The sequence below is a fragment of the Geotrypetes seraphini genome, chromosome 3, assembly GCF_902459505.1.
Source record: "Geotrypetes seraphini chromosome 3, aGeoSer1.1, whole genome shotgun sequence".
NCBI classification, from domain to species: domain Eukaryota; kingdom Metazoa; phylum Chordata; class Amphibia; order Gymnophiona; family Dermophiidae; genus Geotrypetes; species Geotrypetes seraphini.
The window spans coordinates 229,221,395-229,241,160 of NC_047086.1; the positions used below are offsets into that span (position 1 = coordinate 229,221,395).

Consider the following 19,766-nt stretch of genomic DNA (forward strand, 5'->3'; position numbering starts at 1 on the left):
TTCATTGGGGAAATCCTGAAAACCCGACTGGATTGCGGCCCTCAAGGAGGGACTTTGAGACGCCTGACCTAGAGTGATTCAAACCCTGATGCTCAAAAGCTTTCCATGGCAGTAAGACTCATAAAAGCAGTCTTTCTTGCATGGAAAGCTCCCTCCTGGTGCACAAAAGGGTTCTCCAGGACTGGCAATGATCCTCATAGCAGCCACTGAGAATTCTATTCTTTTTTTTTTAAAATCATTTTTATTAAGGAGTCAACAAGAGAAACAAGCGAAGTACATGGATAAAATAGCAAACCGAAGCAGCAACAGGGAATGATACAAAGTTCAACAACAAAGGCACGTAGCACAGCAATAAGATGCAGGGATATCCAAGAGCAAGAACAGCCCGTTTCCCTCATCAGCTCCATAAATTTTCAATATAGTATAGTTTTACCCACCCCAGGAGTCCCCTACTCGAGGGACAGCACTCACACCGCACTAGTCAAACCAACCACATTCACATACACCACGCGCATACCCCCAGTCAGTCACTCCCCACCCCCCTACCCCCAATTCTGGAAACCAGAGGTAACCACAGGGCCAGATAGGCCAGCACCTCAGGGTTGGAGGAACGTTTATGATAGCAAAGCTCAAAACGTGCCAACTCGATCATCTGATGAACCCAGCAATCCAAAGGGGATAGGCCCTGCTTGAGTCCAATATTGTAATCCAAGTTTCCAAGTTTATTATAAGATTTGATAAATCGCCTATTCCATATTCTAAGCGATGTACATCTATAAGTTTACAAAGTTAGGGTATACATACAAACTAAAATAACTTTAAGACTAAACAGATTAAAATAACATAAAAGTACTTAACATAAAATCGCATGACTAGACAAAGGCAACAAGACTGATTAACATGTATGATCAAAAAAGGGTAAAATTATGGGGAGAAATACAATTCAATATAAAAGAAACATTTAAGGTTAAAAACATTAGGAAACAGGGAGAAATTTAATATAAGATGTAAAAAAGAAAAATTCAATTAGTCACTAAATGCATCTTTGAAAAGGAATCCCTTAAGTTTACTCTTAAATTTATCTAGCATTTTTTCCTCTCTCAAATAAATTGGCAAAGCGTTCCAGGCTAGAGGGGCCGTAACTGAAAAAATGGAGTGACGTCGTGTGCCAATAACTTTTAACGACGGAACAACTAATAAGTGTTGTTCAGTTGAGCGTAATACTCTCGAAGTATTATAGGGAATTAAAAATTTATAAATAAATGCTGGACTTTTAAAAATTAAAGATTTGAAAGTGAGTAAATTTAATTTGTATATTATGCGATACATTACCGGCAGCCAATGTGCTTTCTCTAGCAAAGGCATAACGTGATCGAATTTCTTAGCGTTTTCAATAATTTTAATCGAGGCATTTTGTATAATTTGTAAGCGTTTAATTTCTTTTTGGGCTATTCCTTTAAATAAGGCATTAAAATAGTCAATCTTTGAAATAACTAAGGAGTGTATCAATATATTCAGAGATTTTGGGCATAAAAATTTTTTCATTGAGCGAATTTGACGGAGACTATAGAAAGAAGATTTCACGACATGACTAATATGATCGTGATATGTTAGTTTTCATCAAAAATAACTCCGAGAATCCTGATCTTATGAATAAGTTTCAAAAAAATGCCTTTAATAGATATTGCTCATTAAATCTACAGCCTTCAAAAGTTAAATTAGTATAATCTAGACCCAAAATGATTCATAAATGTATCCAAAAAATATGTCTAGATTGTTTTAAATTTATAAACCTGACGCCTCAGCCCCACCACTCCACCGCAATGTTAGATTCAAAACACGGGAGATTTACTATGGGAGCCTCATCATTGGCTGTCGGGTTTGTATCATACATTTATTTATTTTTGTATTTTTATAAATTTTTAGTATATTGATCAGTCATTAGAATTAGATTTAGACTTTAAGAAGTTTTAAGAAAATAAATATTCTCTTTCTGAGTATCGTAATTTAGAAGTACTTGATACTTATCTCAGCGTTTAACCCAGGGAGTCAGACCCGACATGTTTCACAGCATTTGTGTTTTATCGGATTGTGGAGTCGGATGGCGGCGGCGCCCTCGGGAGACCCTTGATAAAACACAAATGCTGTGAAACATGTCGGGTCTGACTCCCTGGGTTAAACGCTGAGATAAGTATCAAGTACTTCTAAATTACGATACTCAGAAAGAGAATATTTATTTTCTTAAAACTTCTTAAAGTCTAAATCTAATTCTAATGACTGATCAATATACTAAAAATTTATAAAAATACAAAAATAAATAAATGTATGATACAAACCCGACAGCCAATGATGAGGCTCCCATAGTAAATCTCCCGTGTTTTGAATCTAACATTGCGGTGGAGTGGTGGGGCTGAGGCGTCAGGTTTATAAATTTAAAACAATCTAGACATATTTTTTGGATACATTTAATAGATATTGGACAGGAAAAGGTAGAATTGTCTTTCCAAGGGAATAGCAGTACGTTTGTTTTGTCAATATTTAGTGCTAATCTATTTATTTCGAGCCAATTATGAATCTGTTCAAGTTTGGTGTTAATGTTAGTTATTTCTGAAGAACTGTTGGGATCCAGGGGGTGAAGAAGTTGTATGTCATCCACATATGCGAATACGGTGAAACCGATAGACTGACAGAGGGTCATAAGGGAAGCCAGAAAAATGTTGAATAAGAGAGGAGATAGGATAGAGCCCTGTGTAATTCCGTAAGGAACTGAAAAACTTTCCGAAGTGGTGTTATTAAAGCTAACTGTAGAAAAGCGATTTTCAAAATAAGAGTGAAACCAAGAAAGTACCTGATCTGATATACCGATAGATTGGAGTCTATTAAGTAAAAGAGTGTGATCAATGGTATCAAAGGCCAATGAAAGATCAATTGAGATCAAAAGAACAGATGAATGATGGTCAAGATGATGTAGAATAGACGACGTCATGCCAATCAAGGAGTGTTCTGTAGAATGATATTGTCTGAAGCCAGTTTGATTAGGATGAAGGACATTTGTCATTTCTATGAATTCTGAAATTTGGTTATATACTATCTTTTCTGTCAATTTGGCTAAGTAAGGGATATTAGCTATAGGTCTATAATTTGATTTTTCTTCAGAGCTAGTCTTTGGGTTTTTTAAAATAGGACGAATAATGGTTTTTTTCCAATCTGATGGCATGATACTTTGCTTCAGACTTTCTTTGATCAAAATTAATAATAAAGGGCCAAAGATTGAAAAATATCTTTTAATAATAAAAGGAGGGATTATATCCGCCTGAGTCCCCTTTTTATTAATAGTTTTAATGAGAGATTCCAGCTCACCTAAAGTAGGAAGATTAAAGTGAGAACATTTAGCAGACAATGATGATCCAGGTTCTATTTCGGATACTGAAGTAGAGGCTTTTGTTTTCATAAGATTTTCTCTTATGTCTTTAATCTTTTTTTTAAAAAGTAATTTGCAAGTTCTTGCGCAGAAGGAACTGAATTTGTGACTGGAATATGTTTTTTATAAGCAGGTGAAATCGATTTGAGAATGGCATAAAGTGTAGAAACATTTTTGGCTTTAAAAATTTGATTAGAATATAATTTCATTTTTGCCTGATTAATTTTATTTTTATATATATTTGATTGTTCTTTGAATTTGTCCAAATTTATCTGGTTCTTATTTTTCCTCCAATGTCTTTCCAATGATCTAAGTTGTTTTTTAATTAGGCAGAGTTCTGAAGTGAACCAAGGATTAGCTTTTTTTCTTGCTGAGATAGATTTAATTTGAAGTGGAACTAAAGAATCTAACACATGTTTAGTGGAGGAATTCCATTGTTGTAAGAGCTCTTCAACGGAAAAAGTATCTAAGTCCTGAAAGGTTAAATTAAAATTGTCAATGATTAATTCTAATGATAGGCTATTATAATCTCTATATGTAATGGTTTGAGATATTGAATGTGTTTTCGTCAAAGTAGTTAAGTAAGAGATTGATATAAGGAAGTGATCGGACCAAGGAATTGGAAGACAGGAGTCAAATTGGTAATTGGCTTTAGTAACAAGAGAGGTTATAATCATATCTATAGTGTGACCAGCTTGAGGTGTTGGAACATTTAATAAGGGATGCAAATCTAGATCATTAAAGAGAGAAAGAGTATCCATAGTGTAATTATTATTCTGGTCTTCAAAATGAATATTAAAATCTCCTAAAATCAAAGGATTTGTAGTGGAGGATGCAAAATCAAAAAGAAGTGATTGAAGATGAGATAGATTTGTACTATTGATTGGAGGTGGGAGATAGATAAGAAGTGCATCAAGTTTAAGTTTAGTTTTAACAGTAAATTGTAAAAATTCAATCGGAGAATTTATTGGAGAGTAATCAACTCCTATTGCTAGGGAATCCTGAAATATAACTGCCAGTCCTCCTCCACGTTTAGAAAGACGATGATTATATAGATAAGAGAAGCCAGGAGGACAAGCATAGGAGAGGTAAGCTTCCTCTCCTTCATTAAGCCATGTTTCAACTAAACATAGAACATTATAGGAAGATTGAATAATAAGGTCTTTAATTAAATGATATTTGGTCTTTAAAGAACAGGTGTTAAGTAGACCAATTTTGATTCGTTTATAATTTAGGCGAACTGGATTGTCAAGTTTAGAAGAGTCATCTTGTTCAGGAAATAACGGGATATTGTAACATTCTCTAACCTGAGATGAGAGTGTCTTATTGATTGGTTTATTAGTACGATTACTATATAAAACAGGAATAGTAGATGGATAGTTCTCCATATTTAAGACGTTTAACCGTCAGCAAAAGTCAGATAAATAAATCGCCTCTGAGGGACAGTGAGGCCTTGCTTTTCCAACAGGGTCTGATCGCCAAGAAGCAATGTTTTGTAATCCCACTCTATAGAGCGCTGCAGAACTAAGCGAAGCTGTGCAAATGAGGATGCATTACAAGAAGCTCATTAATATTTTAATGAGCTTTATTGTGATGTACTAACAGGAATGCACCCCTCCAAGCACCAAATAATCGGTGCTGAAAACAACACGTGCACAACAGGTGAGCCCATTACAATAAAACCAAAAAAGTCTTTTGCAGCTTTTTGGGTTTTATTTTAGTGAGCTCAGCTGTTGTGCATGTGTTGTGTGCTCACTAGAGAGTTGCATGGGAATGGGCCTGCCAGGAATCCTGCTGAATTTGCAGGGTTCCCCCTAGGTCCTTGGGGATTCCTCTGAAGTTATGGGGATCCTGTGGGGATGGAAGCACCTCTTCGAGGACTCCTGCACTATGTACCTGTCTCCTAGCAGTCTCCTTCTTTCTTCCAGGCAGCCACACATGTTTCTTCAAAAGGCCGCAGGCAGTGGTTCCAATATGTTGCCTGTGGCTGACCCAGAAGCCTTCCCCTTGATGCTGACGTCAGCAGGAAAGCTTCTGGGTCAGCTGCAGGCAGGGTATTGTAACCACTGCCTGTGGCTTTGTGAAGAAACATGCGGCTGCCTGGAAGGAAGGAGGAGGAGGCTGCCTGGAGACAGGTACTTACCGCGGGAGGGGGGCATGAACTTGGGACACAGAATAGAGGGAGGACGGAAGCGCGTTGGGATACAGAAGGGAAGGAGGAGGCATGAAAGTGGGACGAGGGGAGGATGGGGGGCACAAGCTTGAGAGACAGACTGAAGGGAGGGAGAGGACAAGAACTTGGGACATAAGATGGAGGGAGGGAATAGAAAGGGAGAATTGTTGGGCATGGATGTCTGAGAGGGAAAGAGATGGTGCACATGGGGAAAAGGAGGAGTCTTGGACATAGGTCAAGAGAGAATTATTGGACATGGTGGTGAGAGAAGAGTGAGGTAGAGATGCATGGGGAAGAGAAAGGTGAGAGGGAGGAATATTGGATATAGCGGTGGAGAGGGGACAGATGGAAAGGGGATTCAAGAAGGGGACATACTGAACATGGAGGGAGAGATGCGGCATGGTGCTGGAGAGGGGTGATAGATGGAGAAATGTCGGACATGGATTAAAGATACTGCACAGGGTCTGGGGGATGAAAGAGGGAGAAATATTGGACGTGGCAGTAGAGGGGGGTGGAGAGATGCAGCTTGGATCCCTCTCTCTCCCCCTTCCCCACTCCCTTTGGGGCAAGGGAGAGAAAGGGAGTGGACAGTGCGAGAGAGAGGGAGACACATTGCACAGGGGGTGGAGGAGAGAGAGAGGAAGAAATGCTGTACAGGGGTGGGGGAGGAAAAAAAGGAATTTATTGACTAAAAATACGTTATCTTTGGGAAATGTACATAGCAGATGTCTTTGTATTGTGTTCAACAGAAAAGGAAATGCATTTCTGGTTCTTTTTCTCCTGTGCTGAAGTACTTTCTGACTTTAGCTGCTAGGGATCCCCAAGCACCGCCAATTGAAGACCTCCTCCAAAGGTGGCCAGAACTCCCTTCCACTAAGTGTAGCAGTCACTGGCAACATCCTTGAGCCACTGAAGTGCCAACATCTGTGACTTAGGACAGGGTTTCTCAATCTGTGGTATGCGTAACCTAGGGGGAACGTGGGCTGACCGGCCACTCCATTTAATTACACACACACACACCCCGCTGCTGCCGCAACTCCAGGAACGGAAGGGCCAAGCACGTGCAGTGATTGCACACCACTGGCCCACAAGCCTTCCCCCCCCCCCGATGACAATTCTGACATCAAAGAGAAGGTCCAACCTTCTCACCAACGTCAAAATTGACATTGGGGGGAGGGGAGGAAGGCTTGTGGGCCGGCGGCGTTCAATCGCTGCATGTGTTTGGCCCTTCCATTCCTGGAGTTGCGGCAGCAGCAGGAGGTAATTTAATGGAGTGTGTGGGTAGCGGCGGACTGGGGGGGAGGAGGAATCAGCGGCGGGTTGGCTTGGGGGGCGGGCAGGCTTCAGTGTGGCTTTGGGGGTGGAGTCAGGGGCGGAGTTTGGGTAGGGATACTCTGTTGGTATTTGTTAGGCATAGGGGGTACTTAGCTTGAAATTGTTGCTGCTGCCTGCCAAGCTGGCAAAAGGGATTTTGGGCCACATTCAGAGGAAGTCCTCAGCTAACATAGCTTGAGGGTCCTCATCAGATGGATTTTTTTATATTTACATTAGAGGCTCTGTCAGAGACCCATTTACAAAGTAAGTATTCTTCCCAATTAATATTTCCAAATTAAAAGTGTATTTTCTTATTTATAAATGGGTCTCTACCTGAGCCTCTAATTCAGTAGTATAATTAAATCAAATACTTCTGAAGTTTGTGGGAAGATTACTTGCAGGGATGGATGGGGATAAATAGAGATAGATTTGATTTCTGTCCCTGCGCAAATCTCTTGTGCTCACATAACACACGCACAATAGCTGACCATTAAAATTATATTTAAAAAAGCAGTGATTGTCCTCCCTTCTGCCGAACCCCCTCCCTGTACTTTATAGAAGAGCAGCAGGAGGTATGCCTACTCCTTCCTTCCAGAGGTCTGATACCCCCGATGCCAGGACCCCCCCCCCCCGGTACCTTCAATTGAAGAACAGCAGGAGGGATGCCCACTCCCTCCTGCCACAAGGATGGGGCCCCTTTGACACCCCCGTACCTTAAGTAGAAGAATGGCAGGAGGGATGCCCGCTCCCTCCTGCCTCAGGGCCTGAATCTTCAAGATGGCAGCCCTGTCCTGAGCATCCTGGAATGAACTGGGAGGGGGGTCTAAGTCCTTGATTAGCTCAGGTGCCTAAGGCCACTCCCAGTTAATCCCAGGATACAGTAGGTAGGGGCAGGGTCGCCATTTTGAAGAGGCATGCCCTGAGGCAGGAGGGAGCGGGCATCCCTCCTGCTACTTTTCTATTGAAGGTACGGGGGTTGTGGGGGGTGGTCTTAGCATTGGGGGAGGGGTTCTTACATGTGACAGGAGGGAGTGGGTATCCTTTCTACCGTTCTTCTATTGAAGGTATGGGAAGGAGGTGTCGGGAGTCTCAGCCCACAAGACCACCGAGGAGGTCTATCGGAGGACCTGGGGGTGGGAATAATGAGAGGGAGGGATTGGGAGTCTTTTTTTTTTTTTTTTTTAAATGGCTGCAACTGTTGTGCTTGTGTTACACATGCAGACTAGGTATGCTCTCCTGCCGGTTCAGCTGATCGTGGCAGGGGAATCCCCAATCAGCTAAACTGACAAGAGTCTTGCTTGCTCAGCTGATTAGGGATTCCCTTGCCACAATCAGCTGAACTGGCAGGGAAAAGCAGCAGCGACAGGAAAATTGTGGGGTGTGTTTTTATTTTTTTGCCTGACAGGAGGTATGGGGAGGAAGCAGCTTTGCTAGCAATTGCTCTTCTGAGCAGGCACCAAGCACAGTTCTTTCCCCTTTTACCTGGGTCGCTCTGCACAAATAGCTTGCATATCATTTGCATGCTATTGTGTTGAGCATCAACCAGCAAAAACAAATTGCTCCCACCATGGTATTTTTTATCATGGTGTCAAAGCGTTTGTGCATCAGGACCTCTGTCATTGCTTGTTTTTACCTTTGATTTAATTCAAGCCTTTCCAATAGTAGCAGCTCAACTGAGGCAAAGGAGGGTTACATGAGCTACAGTGGGATTTGAACCTTGATTTCTCAGTCTGCTGCTTTATCCATTAGGCTATTCCCCAAAACTCCACTGTTAGTGTACCTTTGAGTACTGCACATCCCAGACTGCCCCCTCTTCCCCACCCACACTTACAACTTGACTGCAGGTTTCACAGTCTCCCTCTCCTTTCAGGATGGAGTCCACGGACAAGTGTGAAGCAATCATTGCGCACTTTAATGGAAAATACATCAAGACTCCACCAGGAGTTCCAGGTGTGCTAAGCTGTTGCCTTGTTTGTTTTCAGTGTTGAGGCTTGGTGCTGGGAGGGCTCGTGGGTTGGGAGGAGTGGGGCAGCACTTGTATGAAAGGAAGTGGAATGAGCTGCAGCCACACTGGACAGAGATATCAAGATAGCCTAAACTAAGACCAGGAATACTCTCCCATAGGGCTAGATTGACTAAGCCCACCGCTCAAGTTCCGCACACTTAGCGACCCCTTTGCAACCCGATTTTCCTCTGACCCGATTCACTAACCTTGTGGCCGATCAGATCAGATCCGCGCATGCAAAGTAGGAAAGACGCAATTCACTAAACAAATGCAGGCACACCGACTGGGCTGGCCGATCCAAAAACAAGCGACTGCTGAGGACCAGTCGCTTGTGTGAAAACCCTGCTCTCTGCCTCGATTCTCCTGCTCTGGCCGCCCTGCTATCTGCCGCGATTCTCCTGCTCTGGCCGCTCTGCTGTCTGATGCGATTCTCCTGCTCTGGCCGCCCTGATCTCCTGCTTCTCTGCCCTGACTCGACTGCCCTCTGCCCCGCAGTACAAGCCTGTGGTTTTAAACCACGGGCTCACGAAGTTAAAAGTAAAAAGGGCTTGCGAAAAGTAAAGTTTTTTTTAAAAAAAAGTTTTTTCCCAGCTCTGCATCGGGATTGCTGGAGAGCGATCCGTGCAGTTGGTTGGAGGTGTGATTCCAGTCGTCCTCATTTGCATGAGGACGCGTCGTGAATCAGCCACCCAGATTGGATCGGTAGGCCGTTTTGTGAATCTGGCCCATAGTTTTCTCTGCTCTGTATCTTGAGAAGAAGGAAAGGAAAACAAAGATGCAAATGTTATAATGCCCTTTTATCACTCCATGGTATGGCCGCACCTTGAATACTGTGTGCAATTCAGGTCACCGTATCTCAAAAAAGATATAGCAGAATTAGGAAAGGTACAGAGAAGGGTGATGAAAATGATAAAAGGGATGGAATGACTTCCCTATGAGGAAAGGCTAAAGCGGCTGTGGCTTTTCAGCTTGGAGAAGAGACGGCTCAGGGGTGATATGATAGAGATCTATAAAATAGTGAGTGGAGTGGAAAGGGTAGAAGTGAAATAGCTTGTTCACTTTTTCAAAAAATACTAGGACTAGGGGGCATGTACTACTAAGTAGTAGATTTAAAATAATCCGGAGAAAATATTTCTTCACACAACATGCAATTAAACTCTGGAATTCATTGCCAGAGAATGTGGTAAATCCAGTTAGCTTTGCAGGGTTTAAAAAAGGTATGATAATTTCCTAAAAGAGAAGTCCATAGGCCGTTATTGAGATGGGTTGGGGAAATCCACTGCTTATTCCTAGGATAAGCAGCATAAAATGTGTTTTACTACTCAGGATCTAGCTAGGTACTTGGGACCTGGGTTGGCCACTGTTAGGATACTAGGCTTGATGGACCTTCGGTCTGTCTTAGAATGGCAAATCTTATGTTCTTATGAGGAGCACAGAGAGGGAGTGGCAGGGCAGTCTATAAGTGAATGGGCTCAAGGAAAGAGCATTGCCGGAGTGTGATAGCTGAGGAGGGGAGGGCTGATGCATCAGTGCTGCTATGTAAAATCTGCACCTTCTTTCTTCAGCCCCCTCAGAGCCATTACTGTGCAAGTTTGCAGATGGTGGACAGAAAAAACGCCAGAATCAGGGCAAATACCTGCAGAATGGTCGTGTGTGGAGCCGGGATGGGGACTCGGTAAGATATGGTGTATGGTCCTATGTTCGTCTCTTCTGCCAGCCATGGGACTTCACCCCCACTGTGCATCTCTCTTGGAGCAAAGCATGGGACTGTAGCAGAAGGAAGCCAGGGACCAGCTGTTTGTAAGATGGTGCTCAGGTTTTTGCTAACAGTGTGTTTTACATCTTACAGGGTGGAATGACATTGACCTATGACCCCACAACAGCTTTACAGAATGGGTGAGTGTTGCTGTTCATCATGTTGTTTTGCTCTGTGTCCCTTAAACCCCCCCTATGGTTGCTGCTTTCAAAATGTCCCCAGCCCTCTTCTTGGGTGCTGCTTTAGCCAAATTTCTGGCCCTGTTTTCAAAATTGTCTTTGTTCCCCTGACCCCAGATCTCTCTTCCTTTTTGCAGGTTTTACACAGCTCCATACAGTATTGCTCCAAACCGAATGATAGCGCAGACGGCGCTGTCTCCATACCTCCCCTCACCAGTGTCATCCTATCAGGTGAAGGCTTTGCCAGGCCATGTTCGGTGGGAGGGGGGAGGGGGGTTGGTGGGTAGGTAGGGATGGTGCCACCCAGTCTAAGATATGTCCATTCTGTATTGTTTCCAAATCGCAATCGCAGGGCATTTTGGTACTTGTAGTTCTGGATACGCACAGTGCTTTGGGTGGGAGCACAAACATTGACCAATAATTGTTCTGTACTGACTTATGAAACCTAGTGCTGCCACCATGGTGTCTGGTGGTAGAATCACAGAAAAAGGCAATATTCCTTGTGCTGGAATAATTACTGACTGACTCCTCTTTCCCCTCTGATTTTTCTTTCTCTAGGTTCACAATCCTTCCTGGATGCACCACCAGTCATACCTCATGCAGCCTGCAGTGAGTATCCCTGCTTCGCCCAGCAGGACCTGTCTGTCTCCTCACCTTTTGATTTGCTCCCATGAGGTTGTCATGTTGGTGCAGGCAATTTAGAATAAGTCTCAGAAAGGTTCTGAAGAGGTTCAGCACAGGAAGTGGAACTGTATATCTCTCCAGCGGTTCTGTCAGCGTCAGATCTCCCTGCCTCTGTATTGGAGCTCATCTGCTGGTCCTCCTTCACGCCCTTTGAAGCGCTCACCTTCTCTGCACTCACAGAATTGGAGATAATCTCTGCCTCCTTATGTCCCTAGTGGTCTTTCTTGTTGTTGACCTGCCTCTTCCTGACATCCTGTCTTGTCTGTCTTCATCTGTAGGGGACGGTTCTGGCCCCCACCATGGACCACACCATATCTATCCAGCCAGCTTCCATGATGGGACCCCTGACCCAACAGCTAGGCCACTTATCTCTCGGCAGTGCTGGCACGGTAAGGGAAGACCAGACCGAGGGAATAGCAGGGGCTTAAATTTGACAGTGTTCTCCATTCTTTGTTCTGAAAGTGCATGTGATATTCCACACACTCAATAACATTCCTGATGCCCATTGAGGAAGGTAAATGACATGGGGAAGAGAATGAGTGCCTTGTTGACATGGTAAATGCTATATCTGGCCTTGGGTGCGCTGCCAGCAATGGCAAGTAATTTAAAAATGTATATACTGCATAAAAACTATGCGGTTTACAAAATTACATGCATACATATTTAAGAAATGCTAAACATGTTTCGACAAGACCAAACAGTAAAGCAGGGAGTGTGTAGTTGGAGAGACTACTGACAGATTGGGGGGAAGGGGGAATTGAGGAGGTAACATGGGCATCTGGAACATGAAACAAAAAAAACCTCTTTCCCTAGTACAGTGGTTCCTAACCCTGTCCTGCAGGACCACCAGCCATGTCAGGTTTTCAGGATAGCCCTAATGAATATCCATGGGGCAGATCGGTCTGCTTGCCACCTCCATTATATGCAAATCTCTCATGCATATTCATTAGGGCTATCCCGAAAACCCAACTGGCTGGTGAGCCTCCAGGACAGGGTTGGAAACCCGTCTGACCTAGTAGCAAGGGGGAGCTAGTAGGGAAAAATGTTAGTGCCTCTGTAAAGGTCACTGGGAGCGCAAATAGAGCCTTGTGTCCAGTTCTCAGGACTCCGTTCAGATGATATAGAGGCTTCCAAAATAGTGCAGTATCCACTCCATTATCCCTGCAAGATCAGACCTGGGACCTAATTATGTATTTTCTAGAGCAGGGCTTCTCAAGCACATCCAGCCAGTGAGATTTGCATGCATTGCCGCCTCTGTTTGCAAATTTCTTACGTATATTCATTATGGATATCCTGAAACCTCACTGTCTGGGTATGCCTCAAGGGCCAGGATTGAGAAACATTGTTCTGAGGTTAGGAAGGAGAAAGGTATGTATATTTGATACCTCGGAGATAGGAGTAAATATTTTCTAGTGAACAGGAACTTTTGAGAGGAAGGTGTTGTGTGAGGCTCAGAGGGGATGGATTAGAAGTAAGATTGGCAAGTTCCTTCATGGAGAGTGTGGTGAATGTATGGAAGGGTCATCTAGGGCGCTGTTTTCCAAATTGGTCCTGGAGTACTTCCTTTCCAGTTAATTTTTCAGGATATCCACAATGAATATACATGAAAGAGATTTGCAAACAATGGAGGCAGTGTAAGCAAATCAATCTCATGTGTAATATCTATCATAATAAAACCCTTAGCGCGCATGCGCACTTCAGACTTCATGATCCCTGCCTCCGTGATCTGTGCTTCCGTGCTACAATTGCACAGTAGAGGTTTGTGACGCGTGCTGTGGTGGAGCCTACAGCAAGTGTGGCGGTTTCCTCCAGCTAAGGAGCCTTCAGCGGTTTGCCTATCGATACAAGGAGCCTGCATCAGACCCTGCCAGAGCTGATTCATTTTTACAAGGTAGGTGGGAGAAGGGGGATGGAGCTGAAGTTTCTCAGCGCACGAGAAACAGAGACAGGCAGGGGGCAGGGAGAGAGACAGAAAAACACAGCGGCCAAGGAGAGAGACAGAAAGACAGACATACATACAGCGGCCAAGGAGAGAGAGAGACAGAAAGACAGCGGCCAAGGAGAGAGAGAGACAGAAAGACAGCGGCCAAGGAGAGAGAGACAGAAAGAAAGAAAGACAGACAGCGGCCAAGGAGAAAGAGAGAGAGAGACAGAAAGAAAGAAAGACAGACAGCGGCCAAGGAGATAGAGAAAGAAAGACAGCGGCCAAGGAGAGAGAGACAGAAAGAAAGCCAGACAGTAGCCAACGAGAGAGAGAGAGACAGAATGAAAGAAAGCCAGACAGCAGCTAAGGAGAGAGAGACAGAAAGACACACAGAAAGTGGCCAAGAAGAGAGAGAGAGACAGAAAGAAAGAAAGACACACAGAAAGTGGCCAAGGAGAGAGAGAAAGAAAGAAAGACAGTTGATTTTGTGGCCTGTTAAGTCTATACATCTATTCTAACATTTGTTAATGTAACGGGCTTAACACTAGTTATGGATATTCTGAAAACCTGACTGACAAAGAGGTACACCAGGCACTGGTGTAGCGAGGGTGGGAAGCGAGGCAGAAAAAAAGAAAGAAAAACACACAGAAAGCGGCCAAGGAGAGAGAGAAAGAAAGAAAGACAGTTGATTTTGTGGCCTGTTAAGTCTATACATCTATTCTAACATTTGTTAATGTAACGGGCTTAACACTAGTTATGGATATTCTGAAAACCTGACTGACAAAGAGGTACACCAGGCACTGGTGTAGCGAGGGTGGGAAGTGCTCCCATTCCCTTTACCTGTTTAGCTTCCCCGGCGTGTGCAGCATCTCCAACCTGCTGTTCATGCCAGTAGCGCGTCTCCATCTGATGTCGTTTGTAGTTGCGGGACACAGAAAAAACGTCAGAGGGGAGCAGTGAGGCCGGCGAGAACAGCAGGTTGAAGCTGCTGCTCATGCCGGCGAAGAGCTAGAGGTATGGGGGTGGGTGGGGCGGAGGGGCGGGAATAAAGGCACATGCGTGGCAAAGTAAGAGTGGGAAGGAGCAAAGGGGAAGAGAGGTGCCAGTGCCTCACCAAGACAGACTGCCCCCCCCCCCCCCCCCCGCAGGTCCACCTTGGGAAACCCTGATCTAGGAAAAGTTTGTGCAGCAGTAACTGAATTGAAGAAAGCATTAGCTTAGGTCCAAAGGGAAAGCCAGAGGGGTGTCTGAAACTGTACCAAAACTTACAGTGAGGACATAAGAATAGCCATTGGTCTGACCCAGTAAGACGATTCTTATGTTCTGATGTCCTCATTGGCTGCACTTCATTTGTATTTTTATAAAACTCCAATAAATAAATATTGGTGGGGGGAGGACTGCTCTGCTGACTCCTTCTTTGCTTTGATTCCTTTTTGTCAGTACTTGCCGGCCGCTGCTGCTGCTGCTATGCAGGGGACATACATCCCACAGTTCACACACGTGCCTTCTTCCAGCGTTTCAGTCGAGGTAAGAGCACCATTGCTTCAAAGAGGGACAGGAAGGTTTCACCTCCCATCTCCGGCACATCCCAGGATGCACCGGGGAAGGGTAGGCCCTCCATTTTGAAGAGGTGGGCCTGCTGGCCAGAGGGAATAGGCATCAATCCCTCTGGCTGGCCTTCGTAAACAAGGTAAGGGGGGATGGGGAATTGTCAGGGGGCTATTGCTTAGCAGCGGGAAGGAGTGGGCAGGCTGTTGCATGGTGGCGGAAGGGAGTGGGCATCCCTCCCGGTGTCCATTTCTCCCCCATCCCAATACACCTTTCCAATTTTGTTTTCTCTGGCTGTAGTTGGAGCAGGTTCTAATGTGCCTGTCTTCTGAAATAAGACAGAAAAGTGGCATAGCGTTGGGTGCCTGGGCACCCTCAATTTGTGTTCCAGCCCCCTCATGTGGCATCAGACATCTGTTTCTATAGCTGGCAGGGGTCCCCAAGCCCTACCAACCAAAGAGGTTCTCAATTGGTGTTCTGTCTTCAGTCTGGTGCTGGCTAGGATCTTTGCCTCCCCTGTGCTTGCTCATTTTTCTCCGGAGACAAGCAGGGGACATGCAGGCACACTTGTTGGTGAAGTCCGCTGACTGAGTCTGTATGCCAGTACTAAATCTGTGTGCCAGTGCTAGGTAAACTTTGAGCTTACTGGGCATGTGCAGGAGTCCCTACATCTACAGCCCCTCCCCTCAGGCTGCCATTTTTTTCTTTGACCGCTCTTTACAGATTGCAGCTCCCCAAACAATTTAATTCTTTTTTAACAGATATAATAGTTTTAATAACTATTATTTCCTTAGTTAAAAAAGGGGGGGGGGAGACCCAGTAGTCAAACGGCAAACTTCTGTAAAAAAAACCAAAAACAAAAAAAAACGATGCCGATGGCAGAGGTCAGCATTCAGTGCAGAACATTGAGTCAGGAGGGGTGGGCGCTAGGACCACGAAGCAGCTCTCTCTCTCTGGTAAAAGGTATGGAGAACTTGAGCTACGAAGAACGGCTTGGGAAACTGGGACTGTTCTCCCTTGAGAAGAGGAGTCTGCGTGGGGATACGATTGAGACTTTTAAAATAATAAAAGGAATTGACAAGATAGAGCAGGACAAAAAGTTATTTACGATGTCAAATGTGATTAGGACAAGAGGTCATGGACTGAAGCTGAGTGGGGACAAGCCCAGGACAGATGCCAGGAAGTTCTGCTTCACACAGCGGGTGGTGGACACCTAGAACGCTCTCCCGGTGGAGATTGCTGCAGAACCGACCATTCTAGGATTTAAGGGCAAGTTAGATGCACATTTCCTCAGTAGGCAAATAGAGGGATACCGGTGACTAAGTTTTTCGCCAGGTCGCACCTGGCTGGGCCTCCGCGTGAGCGGATCACCGGACTCGATGGACCCAGGGTCTGATCCGGTGATGGCAGTTCTTATGTTCTCTCTCTCATGCGTGGGCTCAGTCTCGGCCTTGTGGTCTTTTCCCCAGCAGCTACAGGTAACCCCTCCAAATCTGTGAAGGGCTCAAAATCTAAGCAAGGGGCCTCTCCTACACCTATTGAGCAGGAGCCTATTCCTCCTAAATGAGTTCCATGCTCTTCATCCAGAACACCCTGCTCAGAGCTCAGACTCCTCCAGCCTGTTCAGAGCAAGACATACTCCCAGTTTCAGATCCTCAACTGTTTCAGCCTATTCAACCGGCCCTTACAGACGGTTTCTTCCCTGCTTAGCCTTAGTCAGGCGGCTCTACCGACAAGTAGCAAAGATTTTCAAGCTTTTCTGCAATCTTGTAAAACCCCATTGACGGAGCTAGTGGCTCTTCCAGTACATCAAGTTTTACAGGACCTTCAGTTAGCAAATTGGCAAAAACCTTTTTCAGTATCAACAGCTTCTAAACGTTTGGAGTTGAAATATAAGGTTAAAAAAGCACCTGGTCATGATCTTCAGCAACTGCCTCACCAATCGATGGTATTGGAGTCGGCTATCAAGAAGGCTGAAGTTTCAAAAGGCCCGTTATCTACGCCCACAGGAAAGCATCTTTGTCTCCTTGACTCCATGGACCACAAAGTCTATCAAGGCTCTATGCTTTCATCAAAAATCATTGCCCACCAGCTGTAAATTCTCCATTTTTGACATTCCATTTTGCAGCAATTAGAAGTCGATTCTCCGGAAGTGTTACCAAATCTTCTACCTATCATCTAATTAAAACCAACTATGATGCCTATGACATGACATCTCGAACCGCAGCAGTGGCTGTAGTGGCCAGGCACTCAGTGTGGTTGCGAGCGTTGGATCTTAGAGAGGACCTGCATGATGGGTTGGCAGATGCTCCCTGCTTGGGTGATAGTTTCTTTGACGGAAAGGTCCAAGCAACAGTTTCACAGCTTAAAGAAGACTCCTCAACTAATAGGGAACTCTCAGCCCATTCCTCAAAACAATCCCACCAGTTTAGATGGCCTTCCTCTTCTTTTTATTACCGAAGAGCATACCATCAGCAGTTTTTTTCAGCAATACTACCCATGACGCAGATTTGCTCCATATAACCATGCTACCCTTCAAAGACTGCAGTCTTCTCCTTTCATCCCCAAGCAGCGTTCGAGAGACCGGAAGCAATCGGCTACACATCAGCTTCCTGCTCTTAAGCCTTCTCCTAGTTTTTGACCATTTACCAGTGAGGGAGTGGCTTAACACACTTTTTTTTGGCTTGTCAGGCCATCAAATCAGACCAATGGGTCCTCGGCATTGTTACCCAATGGCACTTTAAGAAATCCAAGGCTTTTAAACTGTCCGCTACTGTGCGTGCATGAGTGCCTTCCTTCTCGATGTGAGCTTGCAGTACCCCAGTTCCGTAAACAAACTAAGAAGCCAACCAGGGGAGGTGGGAAGGATGTAAAAATGTCTGCCTTCTGTCTCCGGATAACACCTGTTTAGGTAAGTAACTGTGCTTTATCCTCAGACAAGCAGGCAGCATATTCTCACATGTGGAACTCCCTAGCTGAATATAATAGGATGGAGGGAGAGTTGGCCATTAGGAAGAAAATAAATTCTGTAAAACTGCTTGGCCGAAAAGAGCATCTCATCTGGAATAAGATTTTAGACAATAATGAGATGTAAATGTGTAAATCGGGGACCAAGTGACTGCTTTTTAAATTTCGTCAATAGGAGTAGAACGTAGGAAAGCCACTGAACTTTGTGAGCTGTAACACGTTCCTCAAGGTGCAACCCAGCCTGAGTATAGCAGAAAAAAATGCAATCCGCTAACCACGATGAAATTGTTCTCTTGCTAACAGGATTCCCAAGCCTGTTAGGATTAGAGGAGATGAACAGTTGTGGTGAAGTTCTGTGTGGTTTAGTTCTTTGAAGATAGTATGCTATAGCACGTTTACAGTCCAAAGTATGCAGAGCATTATTGCATATTAAGCCCCCCATGGACTGCTATAAATGCTGGCTTTTCCTAATTATGACCGGGATAGCCATGCAAATGGTAACTCGTAATTGAAAAAATTATGATCGCCTCAATTTTCCTTTTTGGTGGGCGAATTTATGCTCAAGCTATAGGTATGAGAAAATGAATGCCGACGTGTTGGGGGCATAGCAATTTATTTAAACTGGTTTGGGGCCCATTGACATCTTTTATTACTTCATTATAGTTGTCTTTAATTTTTGTTTATTTCCATACACATCCAAGAAAGGGTGAGGGGGGTTATATCTTTGCTTTGTCTTGATCCTTGATGAAATGTAATAGAAGGAAAGGGGGGATTTATTCTTTGTGTAGTGTTACTGATTATGATTATAATGGTTTAACTTGCTGATTAATGTATATATACGGTTCTGCACTTTAGATTTATAGACTCATGCACACAACCAGGACAGGGTGGGAGGGGGAGCTATCTCTCGTTTTATTCTTTGACTAAATGTATTGGAAGGTAGGTGGGGGGTTATTTTTTTGCATTATAATTGATTGAATATAAGTGCTTATTCTGATTATTAATGTATGTATAATTTCCTGCACTTTGTATTAGCCTTGAAAATTTAATAAAGATTAAAAAAAAAAAAACCAACAACAAAGTGTGCAGAGCTGCTTCTCCAGGATGAGAATGAGGTTTTGTGAAGAAAACTGGAAGTACAATGGATTATTTGAGATGAAATTCCATAACAACTTTTGGAAGGAATTTAGGATGAGTATGAAGAACTACCTTGTGATAAAACACTGTATAAGGTGGGTCAGAAACTAATGCTTGAAGCTCACTGATTCGAGCAGAAGTAATAGCGATCAGAAAAAAATAACTTTCCAGGTAAGAAACTTTTTAAATGAACAGACGCTAGAGTTTCAAATGGAGGTTTCATTAATTTGTCAAGAACAGCATTCAGATCCCAAACGACTGGAGGTGGCTTCAGAGGAGGCTTGGAATTAAATAGTCCTTTCATGAATCTGGAAAATACTGAATGAGTGGCCAAAGGTTTATCGTTAATAGGGGTATGAAAAGCACTAATAATACTGAGGTGTACTTTGATTGAAGTTGTTTTAAGACCAGATGTGGAAAGATGGAGAAGATAATCCAAAATTGAAGGAAGTGAAGCGGATGTGGGTTCTTGATGAAAAGAACACCAAGAAGTGAATCTTGTCCACTTTGATAGCATTGCTGTGTTGAAGGTTTTCTGGATACAACAATAATAGTATGAACTTCATCAGATAATTTAAAATCAAATGTATCTATACCGAAAGGTACCATGCTGTCAAGTGTAGGGACTGCAGATTGGGATGCAGAATGGAGCCATGAC

At 44.0% G+C, this 19,766-nt stretch overlaps 1 protein-coding gene across 6 annotated transcripts in view; it reads left to right on the forward strand.

Annotated features, from left to right (window-relative positions):
- RBMS2 (RNA binding motif single stranded interacting protein 2) overlaps positions 1-19,766 on the forward strand; it is a 332,030-nt gene that overhangs the window by 295,470 nt on the left and 16,794 nt on the right. For all 6 annotated transcript variants that reach the window (XM_033936036.1, XM_033936038.1, XM_033936032.1 and 3 more), the window contains 7 exons: positions 8,779-8,858; positions 10,479-10,588; positions 10,763-10,809; positions 10,986-11,079; positions 11,407-11,457; positions 11,811-11,921; positions 14,897-14,983. In XM_033936036.1, the coding sequence (XP_033791927.1) occupies positions 8,779-8,858; positions 10,479-10,588; positions 10,763-10,809; positions 10,986-11,079; positions 11,407-11,457; positions 11,811-11,921; positions 14,897-14,983 (580 nt within the window). The remainder of the gene's footprint in view (positions 1-8,778; positions 8,859-10,478; positions 10,589-10,762; positions 10,810-10,985; positions 11,080-11,406; positions 11,458-11,810; positions 11,922-14,896; positions 14,984-19,766) is intronic.